Source organism: Oncorhynchus nerka, unplaced genomic scaffold (assembly GCF_034236695.1).
Source record: "Oncorhynchus nerka isolate Pitt River unplaced genomic scaffold, Oner_Uvic_2.0 unplaced_scaffold_1357, whole genome shotgun sequence".
Lineage (NCBI taxonomy): Eukaryota > Metazoa > Chordata > Actinopteri > Salmoniformes > Salmonidae > Oncorhynchus > Oncorhynchus nerka.
Window position 1 is genome coordinate 39,694 of NW_027040000.1, and position 17,807 is coordinate 57,500.

General features: G+C 45.9%; 1 protein-coding gene across 1 annotated transcript in view; it reads left to right on the forward strand.

Moving 5' to 3' along the window:
* LOC115126338 (dual specificity mitogen-activated protein kinase kinase 5-like) overlaps window positions 1-17,570 on the forward strand; it is a 52,873-nt gene extending 35,303 nt beyond the window's left edge. Inside the window, exons 6-12 of the mRNA XM_065015681.1 lie at window positions 1,228-1,296; window positions 2,272-2,353; window positions 6,119-6,180; window positions 10,737-10,785; window positions 14,457-14,530; window positions 17,085-17,135; window positions 17,376-17,570. Of these exons, the coding sequence (XP_064871753.1) occupies window positions 1,228-1,296; window positions 2,272-2,353; window positions 6,119-6,180; window positions 10,737-10,785; window positions 14,457-14,530; window positions 17,085-17,135; window positions 17,376-17,558 (570 nt within the window). The 3' untranslated portion in view covers window positions 17,559-17,570. The remainder of the gene's footprint in view (window positions 1-1,227; window positions 1,297-2,271; window positions 2,354-6,118; window positions 6,181-10,736; window positions 10,786-14,456; window positions 14,531-17,084; window positions 17,136-17,375) is intronic.
* Window positions 17,571-17,807: the final 237 nt, after the last annotated feature.

The following is a 17,807-nucleotide window of genomic DNA, read 5'->3' on the forward strand; positions in this document are numbered from 1 at the left end:
ATGATGTTAACATGTAGCTACTCCCTTCTCTCTCTCTCTAACCTGTAATCAATGATGTTAACATGTATCTACTCCCTTCTCTCTCTCTAACCTGTAATCAATGATGTTAACATGTAGCCTCCCTTCTCTCTCTCTCTAACCTGTAATCAATGATGTTAACATGTATCTACTCCTTCTCTCTCTCTCTAACCTGTAATCAATGATGTTAAATCACTCCCTTCTCTCTCTCTCTAACCTGTAATCAATGATGTTAACATGTAGCTACTCCCTTCTCTCTCTCTCTAACCTGTAATCAATGATGTTAACCTCCTCTTCTCTCTCTCTAACCTGTAATCAATGATGTTAACATGTAGCTACTCCCTTCTCTCTCTCTAACCTGTAATCAATGATGTTAACATGTGTTACTCCCTTCTCTCTCTCTCTAACCTGTAATCAATGATGTTAACATGTAGCTACTCCCTTCTCTCTCTCTAACCTGTAATCAATGATGTTAACATGTAGCTACTCCCTTCTCTCTCTCTCTAACCTGTAATCAATGATGTTAACATGTATCTACTCCCTTCTCTCTCTCTCTAACCTGTAATCAATGATGTTAACATGTAGCTACTCCCTTCTCTCTCTCTCTAACCTGTAATCAATTATGTTAACATGTAGCTACTAACCTGTAATCAATTATGTTAACTCTCTCTCTCTCTAACCTGTAATCAATGATGTTAACATGTATCTACTCCCTTCTCTCTCTCTCTAACCTGTAATCAATGATGTTAACATGTAGCTACTCCCTTCTCTCTCTCTCTAACCTGTAATCAATGATGTTAACATGTAGCTACTCCCTTCTCTCTCTCTAACCTGTAATCAATGATAAGCTGCAAGTTTAGCTAATCTTTGCTAGTGCTAGCGTGCCACTGTTGTAGCTATTAGCTAAGCTCAGTGCAGCCAGATCAGAATTCACACCCCTGGTAGTGCCCATTTACCGTGTGGTATCCACACTATCCAGATAGGTTGGCATGAAAGAATCATGAGTTTCTCTACAAGGTTTCTAGGTCATGTGTTACCACCAGTGCCAGCAGTATTTTGACCCATAGTTCCATTGTAATAATAATGTACATTGCTTTAACTGTTTCTGTGTGTGTTTTTGAAGGGCTTTAGCAGTGTGTGCGTGCTTGCATATTTAACCTGTGCATGTTACTCTGGTCTCTCATTTGGGCTGTGCTTGGGACTTTACAGGTCATTCCTCTGGATATCACAGTGGAGCTACAGAAACAGATCATGTCTGAGTTGGAGATCCTCTACAAGGTCAGCTTCTATTCTCTAGAGCCCCAAACTACTCAGATCTCTCCCCCAACTGGCCCAAATCATGTAGTCAGATCTCTCCCCCAACTGGCCCAAATCATGTAGTCAGATCTCTCCCCCAACTGGCCCAAATCATGTAGTCAGATCTCTCCCCCAACTGGCCCAAATCATGTAGTCAGATCTCCCCCAGCTGGCCCCAATCTGGCCCAAATCATGTAGTCAGATCTCTCCCCCAGCTGGCCCAAATCATGTAGTCAGATCTCTCCCCCAACTGGCCCAAATCATGTAGTCAGATCTCTCCCCCAACTGGACCAAATCATGTAGTCAGATCTCTCCCCCAACTGGACCAAATCATGTAGTCAGATCTCTCCCCCAACTGGACCAAATCATGTAGTCAGATCTCTCCCCCAACTGGCCCAAATCATGTAGTCAGATCTCTCCCCCAACTGGCCCAAATCATGTAGTCAGATCTCTCCCCCAACTGGCCCAAATCATGTAGTCAGATCTCTCCCCCAACTGGCCCAAATCATGTAGTCAGATCTCTCCCCCAACTGGCCCAAATCATGTAGTCAGATCTCTCCCCCAACTGGCCCAAATCATGTCAGATCTCTCCCCCACTGGCCCAAATCTGTCCCCAACTGGCCCAAATCATGTGGTCAGATCTGTCCCCCAGCTGAAGCCTCTCTTATCAGACCTGCAGTGTTTAGTCTACTCTGTTACATTAGACTAGTTCATGGAGCACCTTGAATGGGTCTCCTCTCCTCCTGCGTGACAAGCCATGGATTGGCGAAATACGCACGAGGCAGGAACACGTGATTGCTGATAAGCCCTCTCAATAATTTACCCCAGATCTCTCCTGTTCTTCTGAGGTAGACTGTGAAATGGGCTAACTAAACAGTTCAACAATAAATACTGCAACATGCATCAATGTTAATTAATGAGTGGATGAACTGTGTTAATTGTCTTCTTTTTTTGCAGTGTGATTCCTCCTACATCATAACCTTCTACAGTGCCTTCTTTGTGGAGAACAGGATCTCCATATGCACAGAGTATATGGACGGTGAGTGTTGAGGCTGGGGTTGGTGTTGAGGCTGGGGTTGGTGCTGGGGTTGGTGTTGAGGCTGGGGTTGGTGTTGAGGCTGGGGTTGGTGTTGAGGCTGGTGTTGAGGCTGGGGTTGGTGTTGAGGCTGGGGTTGGTGCTGGGGTTGGTGTTGAGGCTGGGGTTGGTGTTGAGGCTGGGGTTGGTGTTGAGGCTGGGATTGGTGTTGAGGCTGGGGTTGGTGTTGAGGCTGGGGTTGGTGTTGAGGCGGTGTTGAGGCTGGGATTGGTGTTGAGGCTGGGGTTGGTGTTGAGGCTGGGGTTGGTGCTGGGGTTGGTGTTGAGGCTGGGGTTGGTGTTGAGGCTGGGGTTGGTGTTGAGGCTGAGGCTGGGGTTGGTGTTGAGGCTGGGGTTGGTGTTGAGGCTGGGATTGGTGTTGAGGCTGGGGTTGGTGTTGAGGCTGGGGTTGGTGTTGAGGCTGAGGGGGTTGGTGTTGAGGCTGGGGTTGGTGTTGAGGCTGGGGTTGGTGTTGAGGCTGGGGTTGGTGTTGAGGCTGGGGTTGGTGTTGAGGCTGGGGTTGGTGCTGAGGCTGGGGTTGGTGTGAGGTTGGGGAGGCTGGGGTTGGTGCTGAGGCTGGGGTTGGTGCTGAGGCTGGGGTTGGTGCTGAGGCTGGGGTTGGTGCTGAGGCTGGGGTTGGTGTTGAGGCTGGGGTTGGTGTTGAGGCTGGGGTTGGTGTTGAGGCTGGGGTTGGTGTTGAGGCTGGGGTTGGTTGAGGCTGGGGTTGGTTGAGGCTGGGGTTGGTGTTGAGGCTGGGGTTGGTGTTGAGGCTGGGGTTGGTGTTGAGGCTGGGGTTGGTGTTGAGGCTGGGGTTGGTGTTGAGGCTGGGGTTGGTGTTGAGGCTGGGGTTGGTGTTGAGGCTGGGGTTGGTGCTGAGGCTGGGGTTGGTGTTGAGGCTGGGGTTGGGCTGGGGTTGGTGTTGAGGCTGGGGTTGGTGTTGAGGCTGGGGTTGGTGCTGAGGCTGGGGTTGGTGTTGGTGTTGAGGCTGGGGTTGGTGTTGAGGCTGGGGTTGGTGTTGAGGCTGGGGTTGGTGCTGGGGTTGGTGCTGAGGCTGGGGTTGGTGTTGAGGCTGGGGTTGGTGTTGAGGCGGTGTTGAGGCTGGGGTTGGTGTTGAGGCTGGGGTTGGTGTTGAGGCTGGGGTTGGTGTTGAGGCTGGGGTTGGTGTTGAGGCTGGGGTTGGTGTTGAGGCTGTTGGGTTGGTGTTGGTGCTGGGGTTGGTGTTGAGGCTGGGGTTGGTGTTGAGGCTGGGGTTGTGGCTGGGGTTGGTGTTGAGGCTGGGGTTGGTGTTGAGGCTGGGGTTGGTGTTGAGGCTGGGGTTGGGCTGGGGTTGGTGTTGAGGCTGGGGTTGGTGTTGAGGCTGGGGTTGGTGTTGAGGCTGGGATTGGGTTGGGCTGGGGTTGGTGTTGAGGCTGGGGTTGGCTGGAGGCTGGGTGTTGAGGCTGGGGTTGGTGTTGAGGCTGGGGTTGGTGTTGAGGCTGGGGTTGTGTGCTGAGGCTGGGGTTGGTGTTGAGGCTGGGGTTGGTGTTGAGGCTGGGGTTGGTGTGTTGGGGCTGGGGTTGGTGTTGAGGCTGGGATTGGTGCTGAGGCTGGGGTTTGAGGCTGGGGTTGGTGCTGAGGCTGGGGTTGGTGTTGAGGCTGGGGTTGGTGCTGAGGCTGGGGTTGGTGCTGAGGCTGGGGTTGGTGCTGAGGCTGGGGTTGGTGTTGAGGCTGGGGGGTTGAGGCTGGGGTTGGTGTTGAGGCTGGGGTTGGTGTTGAGGCTGTTGGTGTTGGTGTTGAGGCTGGGGTTGGTGTTGAGGCTGGGGTTGGTGTTGAGGCTGGGGTTGGTGTGAGGCTGGGGTTGGTGCTGAGGCTGGGGTTGGTGCTGAGGCTGGGGTTGGTGCTGAGGCTGGGGTTGGTGTTGAGGCTGGGGTTGGTGTTGAGGCTGGGGTTGGTGTTGAGGCTGGGGTTGGTGTTGAGGCTGGGGTTGGTGTTGAGGCTGGGGTTGGTGTTGAGGCTGGGGTTGGTGCTGAGGCTGGGGTTGGTGCTGGGATTGGTGCTGAGGCTGGGGTTGGTGCTGAGGCTGGGGTTGGTGCTGAGGCTGGGGTTGGTGTTGAGGCGGTGTTGAGGCTGGGGTTGGTGTTGAGGCTGGGGTTGGTGTTGAGGCTGGGGTTGGTGTTGAGGCTGGGGTTGGTGTTGAGGCTGGGGTTGGTGTTGAGGCTGGGGTTGGTGTTGAGGCTGGGGTTGGTGTTGAGGCTGGGGTTGGTGTTGAGGCGGTGTTGGGGTTGGTGTTGAGGCTGGGGTTGGTGTTGAGGCTGGGGTTGGTGTTGAGGCTGGGGTTGGTGCTGAGGCTGGGGTTGGTGCTGAGGCTGGGGTTGGTGCTGAGGCTGGGGTTGGTGCTGAGGCTGGGGTTGGTGCTGGTGCTGGGGTTGGTGCTAGTGCTGGGTTTTAGGGTTAGTGTTGAGGCTGGGGTTAGGGTTAGTGTTGAGGCTGGGGTTGGGGCTGGTGTTAGTGCTGAGGCTGGGGTTGGTGTTAGGGTTAGTGCTGAGGTTTAGGGTTAGTGCTGAGGCTGGGGTTAGGGTTAGTGTTGAGGCTGGGGTTCGTGTTGGGGCTGGTGTTAGCGTTGAGGCTGGGGTTGGTGTTAGCGTTGGGGTTAGGGTTAGTGCTGAGGTTTAGGGTTATTGCTGAGGCTGGGGTTGGTGTTAGCGTTGGGGTTAGTGTTAGTGCTGAGGTTTAGGGTTAGTGCTGAGGCTGGAGTTGGTGTTAGCGTTGGGGTTAGGGTTAGTGCTGAGGTTTAGGGTTAGTGCTGAGGCTGGGGTTGGTGTTAGCGTTGGGGTTAGTGCTGAGGTTTAGGGTTAGTGCTGAGGCTGGGGTTGGTGTTAGCGTTGGGGTTAGGGTTAGTGCTGAGGTTTAGGGTTAGTGCTGAGGTTTAGGGTTAGTGCTGAGGTTTAGGGTTAGTGCTGAGGTTTAGGGTTAGTGCTGAGGTTTAGGGTTAGTGCTGAGGTTTAGGGTTAGTGCTGAGGTTTAGGGTTAGTGCTGAGGCTGGGGTTGGTGTTAGCGTTGGGGTTAGGGTTAGTGCTGAGGTTTAGGGTTAGTGCTGAGGTTTAGGGTTAGTGCTGAGGCTGGGGTTGGTGTTAGCGTTGGGGTTAGGGTTAGTGCTGAGGTTTAGGGTTAGTGTTGAGGTTTAGGGTTAGCGTTGAGGCTGAGGTTTAGGGTTAGCGTTGAGGCTGGGGTCGGTGTTAGCTTTGGGGTTAGGGTTAGTGCTGAGGCTGGGGTTGGTGTTAGCGTTGGGGTTAGGGTTAGTGCTGAGGTTTAGGGTTAGCGTTGAGGCTGGGGTTAGGGTTAGTGCTGAGGCTGGGGTTGGTGTTAGCGTTGGGGTTAGGGTTAGTGCTGAGGTTTAGGGTTAGCGTTGAGGCTGAGGTTTAGGGTTAGCGTTGAGGCTGGGGTTAGCAGAGGCCTTGACTCCACTCCCATCCAGAGCTCTATGAAAGCTGGAATGTCAAACCTCTTACCACCCTGTATCCATTTACACTTCTACTTAGAGGAAGACTGTCATCTTCAGTGGCTGGGGGCTAGCATGCTTCTTTGCTAAAAGCTACAAGGGTGGGAGTGTGTGTGCGTGAATTTAACACAGTGATTTCTCAGTTATAACACATTGTCTCCCTCGAAGGACGACCTGTCAGCATGCGTCCATCAACACTCAACTGTGTGTGTGTGTGTGTGTGTGTGTGTGTGTGTGTGTGTGTGTGTGCAGGTGGCTCTCTGGACGTATACAGGAGGATCCCAGAACATGTGTTGGGTAGGATCTCTGTGGCGGTGAGTGAACAGCCTTTCAGCTCTCAAACCAACTGACCACAGCTATTTAAAATGACTCTCATATTCTATAACTGACCACAGCTATTTAAAATGAGACTCTCATATTCTATAACTGACCACAGCTATTTAAAATGATACCCTCATATTCTATAACTGACCACAGCTATTTAAAATGACTCATATTCTATAACTGACCACAGCTATTTAAAATGATACCCTCATATTCTATAACTGACCACAGCTATTTAAAATGACTCTCATATTCTATAACTGACCACAGCTATTTAAAATGACTCATATTCTATAACTGACCACAGCTATTTAAAATGACTCTCATATTCTATAACTGACCACAGCTATTTAAAATGAGACTCTCATATTCTATAACTGACCACAGCTATTTAAAATGATACCCTCATATTCTATAACTGACCACAGCTATTTAAAATGACTCTCATATTCTATAACTGACCACAGCTATTTAAAATGAGACTCTCATATTCTATAACTGACCACAGCTATTTAAAATGACTCTCATATTCTATAACTGACCACAGCTATTTAAAATGAGACTCTCATATTCTATAACTGACCACAGCTATTTAAAATGACTCATATTCTATAACTGACCACAGCTATTTAAAATGACTCATATTCTATAACTGACCACAGCTATTTAAAATGACTCTCATATTCTATAACTGACCACAGCTATTTAAAATGAGACTCTCATATTCTATAACTGACCACAGCTATTTAAAATGAGACCCTCATATTCTATAACTGACCACAGCTATTTAAAATGAGACTCTCATATTCTGTAACTGACCACAGCTAAACTCAATTAATAACTTTGAGACTTTTCCTGGTAAAGTTTACCCATTTTGGCAAGTGTGGCCAACAGGTGTGAATCTCCCAAGTAGCCTTCATCAGTGAGAAAGGGATGAAATGGACAGACTCTCTCACACACACACACACACACACACACTCAAGCATCACAGCACAGAGGAGCGTTTGATTCAGCCTAACGTGGGTGTTTCCACCTCTATTAGCCCCTCTCCCTCTGATTCAGCCTGTAATCAAACATTGACAGCTATTTAGTCAGCGTTAATTCTAATTCACAGCTCTCCTCCCTCTCTTCCCCCTCTCTCACTGTGAGAGCTGTTAATTATCGCTGGGAAAAGCACCCGGGAGGGCGAGATGGATGATGCATACGCACACCAGTTGTTTTGGCACCAGAGCCACAGTCCAATCACATCTTTTTGATTCTGTCTGAATTGAGAAGTAGATTTGGCACATTGTTTTGTGGTCAAATCTACTTTGTCAATAAAAAACCAAAATATGTGAATCCTTAAAGTCTTTGCTGCTCGACTCTAGTCATTTAAAAGCAAATGGTTTTTGATATCAAGAACGTAAAGATGCAAAGTAGCTATGCAACTCTGTGGCTCTGGACTTATAGGCATGTTATGTACAGTCCATGATCAATGAGCAGATCCCTGGCCTTCACAACGTATTCACACCCCTTGACTTATAGGCATGTTGTGTACAGTCCATGATCAATGAGCAGATCCCTGGCCTTCACAAAGTATTCACACCCCTTGACTTATAGGCATGTTGTGTACAGTCCATGATCAATGAGCAGATCCCTGGCCTTCACAACGTATTCACACCCCTTGACTTATAGGCATGTTGTGTACAGTCCATGATCAATGAGCAGATCCCTGGCCTTCACAACGTATTCACACCCCTTGACTTATAGGCATGTTGTGTACAGTCCATGATCAATGAGCAGATCCCTGGCCTTCACAAAGTATTCACACCCCTTGACTTATAGGCATGTTGTGTACAGTCCATGATCAATGAGCAGATCCCTGGCCTTCACAACGTATTCACACCCCTTGACTTATAGGCATGTTGTGTACAGTCCATGATCAATGAGCAGATCCCTGGCCTTCACAACGTATTCACACCCCTTGACTTATAGGCATGTTATGTACAGTCCATGATCAATGAGCAGATCCCTGGCCTTCACAAAGTATTCACACCCCTTGACTTATAGGCATGTTGTGTACAGTCCATGATCAATGAGCAAGATCCCTGGCCTTCACAAAGTATTCACACCCCTTGACTTATTCCACATGTTGTCGTGTTCCAGCCTGAATTTCAAAATGGATTAAATAGTTGTTGTTGTTTTTTCCACACTGGCCTACACACAATAACCCCATCATGTCAGTGGAATTATGCTTTTAGACATTTTTTACATATTAAAGCTGAAATGTCTTGAGTCAATAAGTATTCAACCCCTCTGTTATGACAAGCCTAAATGTGCTTAGAAGTCACATGTTGCTTAACAAGTCACACTAAGTTGCATGGACTCACTCTGTGTGCAATAATAGTGTTTAACATTATTTTTTGAAATAATACCTCATCTCCGTACCCCACACATACAATTATCTGTAAAGTCCCTCAGTCGAGCAGTGAATTTAGGGTTCAACCACAAAGACCAGGGAGATTTTCCTCACAAAGAAGGGAACCTATTGGTAGACATTGAATATCCCTTTGAGCTTGGTGAAGTTATTTATTTCCCTTTTAGATGGTGTATCAAAACACCCAGTCACTACACAAATACAGGCGTCCTTCCTAACTCAGAGCAAGGAAACCGTTCAGGGATTTCACCATGAGGCCCATGATGACTTTAAAACAGTTAGAGTTTAATGACTGTGATAGGAGAAAACTGAGGATGGGCCAACAACATTGTAGTTACTCCTCAATAATAACATAATTGACAGAGTTTAATGGCTGTAATAGGAGAAAACTGAGGATGGATCAAAAACATTGTAGTTACTCCACAATAATAACCTAATTGACAGAGTTTAATGGCTGTGCTAGGAGAAAACTGAGGATGGGTCAACAACATTGTAGTTACTCCACAATAATAACCTAAATGACAGTGAAAAGAAGGAAGCCTGTACATAGTAAAAATATCCCAAAACATGCTTCCTGTTTGCAACAAAGCAATAGTGCCCAAATAATTGCCAAATAAATTCACTTTTTGTCCTCAATACAAAGTGTTATGTTTAGGGCAAATCCAATACAACACCTTACTGAGTACCACTCTTGTCAACGGGTGTATAGAGGTGAAGTCAGGTGCAGGAGAGTAGAGTGATGTAAACAGGCACACTTTTATTTAGTTCCAAAAACGAGAGCACTACATAAATCAAACACGCTCAAAACACGGAACATACAAGAATAAAGCTCGTAATAAAATAACATGAAACAATTACACACAAAACATGATGGGAAACAGAGGGTTAAATACAAGGTGATTGATTGGGGAAATGAAAACCAGGTGTGTATGGAAACCAGACAAGACAAATGGGTATATGTAAACCAGGTGTGTATGGAAACAAGACAAGACAAATGGACATATGAAAACCAGGTGTGTATGAAACAAGACAAGACAAATGGATATATGTAAACCAGGTGTGTATGGAAACAAGACAAGACAAATGGACATATGTAAACGAAAACCAGACAAGACAAATGGACATATGAAAACCAGGTGTGTATGGAAACAAGACAAAACAAATGGATATATGTAAACCAGGTGTGTATGGAAACAAGATAAAACAAATGGATATATGTAAACCCGGTGTGGATGAAAACAAGACAAGACAAATGGACATATGAAAACCAGGTGTGTATGGAAACGAGACAAAACAAATGGACATATGAAAGATGGAGCGGCGATGGCTAGAAAGCCGGTGACGCCGAACGAACAAGGAGAGGAGCAGACAACTCTCCATATTTTCAAGCATAGTGGTGGCTGCATCATGTAATGGGTATGCTTGTAATCCTTAATTAAGGATTGGGGAGTTTTTCAGGATAAAAAAAATAAATGGAATGCACAGGCAACATCCTAGAGGATAACTTGGTTCAATCTACTTTCCACCAGACACTGGGAGATGAATTCACCTTTCAGCAGGACAATAACCTAAAACACAAGGCCAAATCTGCACTGGACTTGCTTACCAAAAAGACAGTGAATGTTCCTGAGTGGCCGAGTTACAGTTTTGACTTAGATCTGCTTGAAAATCTGAAAATGGTTGTCTAACAATGATCAAAAACCAATTTGACAGAGCTTGAAGAATTTTGAAAATAAAAATGGGCAAGTGTTGTACAGTCCAGGCACAGAAAGACTCACAGGCAAAAGTGCTACTACAAAGTATTGACTCTGTGGTGTGAATATTTAAGTAAATTAGATATTTCTGTATTTGATTTTCAATAAATTTGCTAAAGTTTCTAAAAACATTTTTTGTCTTTGACATGGTGGGGTATTGTGTGTAGATGACTGAGAGAGAAAAAATATATTTAATGGATTTTGAATTCAGGCTGTAACAACAAAATGAGGAATAAGTCAAGGCCAGGGGGTGTGAATTCTTTCTGAAGGTCCTTTACATAAATGGTTTACCAAATGAGTTAGCCCACCTGTGTCTGAAAGCAGTGGTTTTGGGTATTGTTGAATTCTGAACTCCATATCTCCGATCTGTCTTCAGGTTGTGAAAGGCCTAACCTATCTATGGAGCCTGAAGATTCTTCACAGAGGTCAGTGATGGGAAAGGTAGTAGATTCTACACAGAGGTCAGTGATGGGAAAGGTAGTAGATTCTACACAGAGGTCAGTGATGTGGAAGGTAGTAGATTCTACACAGAGGTCAGTGATGTGGAAAGTAGTAGATTCTACAGAGGTCAATGATGTGAAAGGTAGTAGATTCTACAGAGGTCAATGATGTGAAAGGTAGTAGATTCTACAGAGGTCAATGAGGTGAAAGGTAGGAGATTCTACAGAGGTCAATGAGGTGAAAGGTAGGAGATTCTACAGAGGTCAGTGAGGTGAAAGGTAGGAGATTCACAGAGGTCAGTGATGTGGATTCTACAGAGGTCAGTGATGTGGAAGGTAGTAGATTCTACAGAGGTCAGTGATGTGGAAGGTAGTAGATTCTACAGAGGTCAGACAGGTGAAAGGTAGTAGATTCTACAGAGGTCAGACAGGTGAAAGGTAGTAGATTCTACAGAGGTCAGACAGGTGAGAGGTAGTAGATTCTACAGAGGTCAGTGATGTGGAAGATAGTAGATTCTGCAGAGGTCAGACAGGTGAAAGGTAGGAGATTCACAGAGGTCAGTGATGTGGATTCTACAGAGGTCAGTGATGTGAAAGGTAGGAGATTCACAGAGGTCAGTGATGTGGATTCTACAGAGCTCAGTGAGGTGGAAGGTAGTAGATTCTGCAGAGGTCAGTGAGGTGAAAGGTAGGAGATTCACAGAGGTCAGTGATGTGGATTCTACAGAGCTCAGTGAGGTGGAAGGTAGTAGATTCTACAGAGGTCAGTGAGGTGAAAGGTAGGAGATTCTACAGAGGTCAGTGATGTGGATTCTACAGAGGTCAGTGATGTGGATTCTACAGAGGTCAGTGATGTGGATTCTACAGAGGTCAGTGAGGTGGATTCTACAGAGGTCAGTGATGTGGATTCTACAGAGGTCAGTGATGTGGATTCTACAGAGGTCAGTGAGGTGGAAGGCAGTGGATTCTACAGAGGTCAGTGAGGTGGAAGGCAGTAGATTCTACAGAGGTCAGTGATGTGGAAGATAGTAGATTCTACAGAGGTCAGTGATGTGGATTCTACAGAGGTCAGTGATGTGGAAGATAGTAGATTCTACAGAGGTCAGTGATGTGGAAGATAGTAGATTCTACAGAGGTCAGTGATGTGGAAGGTAGTAAATTCTGCAGAGGTCAGTGATGTGGATTCTACAGAGGTCAGACAGGTGAGAGGTAATAGATTCTACAGAGGTCAGTGAGGTGAAAGGTAGGAGATTCTACAGAGGTCAGTGATGTGGATTCTACAGAGGTCAGTGATGTGGATTCTACAGAGGTCAGTGAGGTGGAAGGTAGTAGATTCTACAGAGGTCAGTGATGTGGAAGGTAGTAGATTCTACAGAGGTCAGTGAGGTGGAAGGTAGTAGATTCTACAGAGGTCAGTGATGTGGAAGGTAGTAGATTCTACAGAGGTCAGTGATGTGGAAGATAATAGATTCTACAGAGGTCAGTGATGTGGAAGGTAGTAGATTCTACAGAGGTCAGTGATGTGGAAGGTAGTAGATTCTACAGAGGTCAGTGATGTGGAAGGTAGTAGATTCTACAGAGGTCAGTGATGTGGAAGATCGTAGATTCTACAGAGGTCAGACAGGTGGAAGATAGTAGATTCTGCAGAGGTCAGACAGGTGAGAGGTAATAGATTCTGCAGAGGTCAGTGAGGTGAAAGGTAGTAGATTCTACAGAGGTCAGTGATGTGGAAGGTAGTAGATTCTACAGAGGTCAGTGATGTGGATTCTACAGAGGTCAGTGATGTGGAAGGTAGTAGATTCTACAGAGGTCAGTGAGGTGAAAGGTAGTAGATTCTACAGAGGTCAGTGAGGTGAAAGGTAGGAGATTCTACAGAGGTCAGTGATTTGGATTCTACAGAGGTCAGTGAGGTGAAAGGTAGTAGATTCTACAGAGTTCAGTGATGTGGATTCTACAGAGGTCAGTGAGGTGGAAGGTAGGAGATTCTACAGAGGTCAGTGAGGTGAAAGGTAGTAGATTCTACAGAGTTCAGTGATGTGGATTCTACAGAGGTCAGTGAGGTGAAAGGTAGTAGATTCTACAGAGGTCAGTGAGGTGAGAGGTAGTAGATTCTACAGAGGTCAGTGAGGTGAAAGGTAGGAGATTCTACAGAGGTCAGTGATGTGGATTCTACAGAGGTCAGTGAGGTGGAAGGTAGTAGATTCTACAGAGGTCAGTGATGTGGATTCTACAGAGGTCAGTGATGTGGATTCTACAGAGGTCAGTGAGGTGAAAGGTAGGAGATTCTACAGAGGTCAGTGATTTGGATTCTACAGAGGTCAGTGAGGTGAAAGGTAGTAGATTCTACAGAGTTCAGTGATGTGGATTCTACAGAGGTCAGTGAGGTGGAAGGTAGGAGATTCTACAGAGGTCAGTGAGGTGAAAGGTAGTAGATTCTACAGAGTTCAGTGATGTGGATTCTACAGAGGTCAGTGAGGTGAAAGGTAGTAGATTCTACAGAGGTCAGTGAGGTGAGAGGTAGTAGATTCTACAGAGGTCAGTGAGGTGAAAGGTAGGAGATTCTACAGAGGTCAGTGATGTGGATTCTACAGAGGTCAGTGAGGTGGAAGGTAGGATATTCTACAGAGGTCAGTGATGTTCATTCTACAGAGGTCAGTGAGGTGGAAGGTAGTAGATTCTACAGAGTTCAGTGATGTGGATTCTACAGAGGTCAGTGAGGTGGAAGGTAGGATATTCTACAGAGGTCAGTGATGTGGATTCTACAGAGGTCAGTGAGGTGGAAGGTAGTAGATTCTACAGAGGTCAGTGAGGTGGAAGGTAGGAGATTCTACAGAGGTCAGTGATGTGGATTCTACAGAGGTCAGTGAGGTGAAAGGTAGTAGATTCTACAGAGGTCAGTGAGGTGAGAGGTAGTAGATTCTACAGAGGTCAGTGAGGTGAAAGGTAGGAGATTCTACAGAGGTCAGTGATGTGGATTCTACAGAGGTCAGTGAGGTGGAAGGTAGGATATTCTACAGAGGTCAGTGATGTTCATTCTACAGAGGTCAGTGAGGTGGAAGGTAGGACATTCTACAGAGCTCAGTGATGTGGATTCTACAGAGGTCAGTGAGGTGGAAGGTAGGATATTCTACAGAGGTCAGTGAGGTGGAAGGTATACGTAGAATGTCATGGAAGGAGATACTGTCATGATGCTGTATACAGTACAGATATGTGGTCTTACATTGATCACTTTTGTCACAGGGAATCTTCCTGCGCTTCAGAAAATGTAACTTATTAGTGTATTCAAGGTTTAAAATGTCTTCTAAAGTTTGTAATTTCCACTTGAAAATGTCAGACTTGATTTGCCCTCCCAAAAAATGTAGCACAGAAATAATAATAATATCCTGTTGCTGCAGGATAATCATTTCCTGTTGCTGCAGGATAATCATTTCCTGTTGCTGCAGGATAATCATTTCCTGTTGCTGCAGGATAGTCACTTCCTGTTAGTCACTTCCTGTTGCTGCAGGATAGTCACTTCCTGTTGCTACAGGATAATCACTTCCTGTTGCTGCAGGGTAATTTTCTTGCTGGGAGAAACTGGTCAAATGAAGATATAACATGAGTACAGTCTGATTGGAGGAGGTAGCAGCTGTTACTGTATGTGCTTGTCTCTGTAGACGTCAAGCCTTCCAACATGCTGGTCAACACTAGAGGTCAAGTGAAGCTCTGTGACTTTGGAGTCAGCACGCAGGTACAGTCCCCCGTGTGTGTGTTTATACCTCTGTGTGTGTGTGTGTGTCTCTCTGTGTGCTTGTGTTTGTGATCTGTTTCTCTCTGTGTGTATTGAGACACTAGTGTATGTCTCGCTCTCTCTGTGTGTGTGTGTGTGTAGTCAACCTGTCAATCTGGACCTATTCATTGTGTCCTCACGACAGTGGAAGCACCTTGAGGGACAGCCTCTCACATTAACTTCCTCACTACCATTGTTCCACAGGCACTCCAAAACATGCACTTGTTATAATTACTACTCACACACACATATACACACACACACACACAACACCAAAGCTTCATTGATATGCCTTTGATGGACGTGGCAAGAGCGTGGCTGGGCAGACAATAGCTGAGGTGTGTGTGTGTGTCTGTGTGTCATGTCATTACGTCACCCTGGGACAGCCCTTCCATCTCCCCCAAAGACCCCCGGGAATAACTCCCCCCTACTCTCTCTCACCCTGTCACCCCCACGCCCCAATTTTAATTAATTTTCATCCCTCTCTCCTTGGAGATGTGAAGCAGCGTTGACCCCTGCACAGGCTTCTGAATACAAGCTTTACCTCAACACACACACACACTGCCCTGTAGGAAGGTCAGTGTCTCTGCCTTCCCTGAGCAGGACCTCCCCTCCAAACACAGGAGCCATCGGGGAACACAATCATTCACTCATTATCACAGCCCTGTCATCCATGGCATGTCCCATTGTGCTCACACACACACTCCGACGTCCCCCTGTCCTCATCCTGGTCCCCTGTGAGAGGGCTGGGAACAGACCACAGTAACACTGACGTTTCAATAGATTTGGGTATGTAAGTCACGGAGGGAAAGGAGATGGAGATGGGAGCGGTACTTAATGTAGGACAAACAGTCTCTGCTATGCCGACTCTTTTGTTTCAGTTATAGCCATCACTATGGCCATCATGTTTCAGTTATAGCCATCACTATGGCCATCATGTTTCAGTTATATCCATCACTATGGCCATCATGTTTCAGTTATAGCCATCATGTTTCAGTTATAGCCATCATGTTTCAGTTATATCCATCACTATGGCCATCATGTTTCAGTTATAATCATCACTATGGCCATCATGTTTCAGTTATATCCATCACTATGGCCATCATGTTTCAGTTATAGCCATCATGTTTCAGTTATATCCATCATGTTTCAGTTATAATCATCACTATGGCCATAATGTTTCAGTTATATCCATCACTATAGCCATCATGTTTCAGTTATAGCCATCATGTTTCAGTTATAGCCATCACTATGGCCATCATGTTTCAGTTATAGCCATCATGTTTCAGTTATATCCATCACTATGGCCATCATGTTTCAGTTACAATCATCTTGTTTCAGTTATAGCCATCATGTTTCAGTTATAGCCATCACTATGGCCATCATGTTTCAGTTATAGCCATCACTATGGCCACCATGTTTCAGTTATAGCCATCACTATGGCCATCATGTTTCAGTTATAGCCATCACTATGGCCATCATGTTTCAGTTATAGCCATCACTATGGCCATCATGTTTCAGTTATAGCCATCACTATGGTCATCTTGTTTCAGTTATGGCCATCTTGTTTCAGTTATAGCCAAAGTGAAGTGTACTTTTCCCATAAACAAATCGGTTTGCTGGTTTGCCATAATTTGGCCAGAATTGAAGGACCTTTAACAGTATGGTACAGTCTGTTCTCATGTGAAACAGTTGGACAGAACTGAATGACCTTTAACAGTATGGTACAGTCTGTTCTCATGTGAAACAGTTGGACAGAACTGAAGAACCTTTAACAGTATGGTACAGTCTGTTCTCATGTGAAACAGTTGGACAGAACTGAAGGACCTTTAACAGTATGGTACAGTCTGTTCTCATGTGAAACAGTTGGACAGAACTGAATGACCTTTAACAGTATGGTACAGTCTGTTCTCATGTGAAACAGTTGGACAGAACTGAAGGACCTTTAACAGTATGGTACAGTCTGTTCTCATGTGAAACAGTTGGACAGAACTGAAGGACCTTTAACAGTATGGTACAGTCTCTTCTCATGTGAAACAGTTGGACAGAATTGAAGGACCTTTAACAGTATGGTACAGTCTGTTCTCATGTGAAACAGTTGGACAGAACTGAAGGACCTTTAACAGTATGGTAGAGTCTGTTCTCATGTGAAACAGTTGGACAGAACTGAAGGACCTTTAACAGTATGGTAGAGTCTGTTCTCATGTGAAACAGTTGGACAGAACTGAAGGACCTTTAACAGTATGGTACAGTCTGTTCTCATGTGAAACAGTTGGACAGAACTGAAGGACCTTTAACAGTATGGTACAGTCTGTTCTCATGTGAAACAGTTGGACAGAACTGAAGGACCTTTAACAGTATGGTACAGTCTGTTCTCATGTGAAACAGTTGGACAGATCGACTGGAAGACAACAGTAAATGCACAAGTATTTTGCTCAGTTAATTGTTACTGAGGGAAAGAAAGAAACCCATTCACCCATCTACAGTTGATCAATCTATCCTCTTTTGTTTGCAGTTGGTGAATTCCATCGCCAAGACGTATGTGGGAACCAACGCCTACATGGCAGTAAGTAGACCTAATATGAACAGATGTTGGTGGTGGTTGGACATCTTGGTGAAAGAGGCTCTGTATGGTGTTTTGGGGGTCCAGCCTTGAACATGTGGTAGGAGAAACATTGGCAGGACACATCTGATCATGCAGTAACCACAAATGGATCAGTTGAACACACTATAGGATAACACAATCACATTCCGTACATCTCAAGTCAACCACAGCTCATCTGACTCCCTTGTTTGTACCCTGCAGCCAGAGAGGATATCTGGGGAGCAGTATGGTATCCATTCAGACGTCTGGAGCGTGGGCATCTCCTTCATGGAGGTGAGTGCAGAGTGCAGGCGTTTGTGTCTGTGTGTCTGTGATTGCAGAGTGCAGGTGTTTGTGTGTGTCTGTGATTGCAGAGTGCAGGTGTTTGTGTCTGTGTGTCTGTGATTGCAGAGTGCAGGTGTTTGTGTGAGTCTGTGATTGCAGAGTGCGTGTGTGTGTGTGTGTGTGTGTGTGTGTGTGTGTGATTGTAGAGTGCAGGTGTGTGTGTGTGTGCGTGTGTGTGTGTGTGTGTGTGTGTGTGTGTGTGTGTCTGATTGCAGATTGCAGGTGTGTCTGTGTGTCTGTGATTGCAGTGTGCAGGTGTGTGTGTGTGTGTCTGTGATTGCAGAGTGCAGGTGTTTGTGTGTGTGTCTG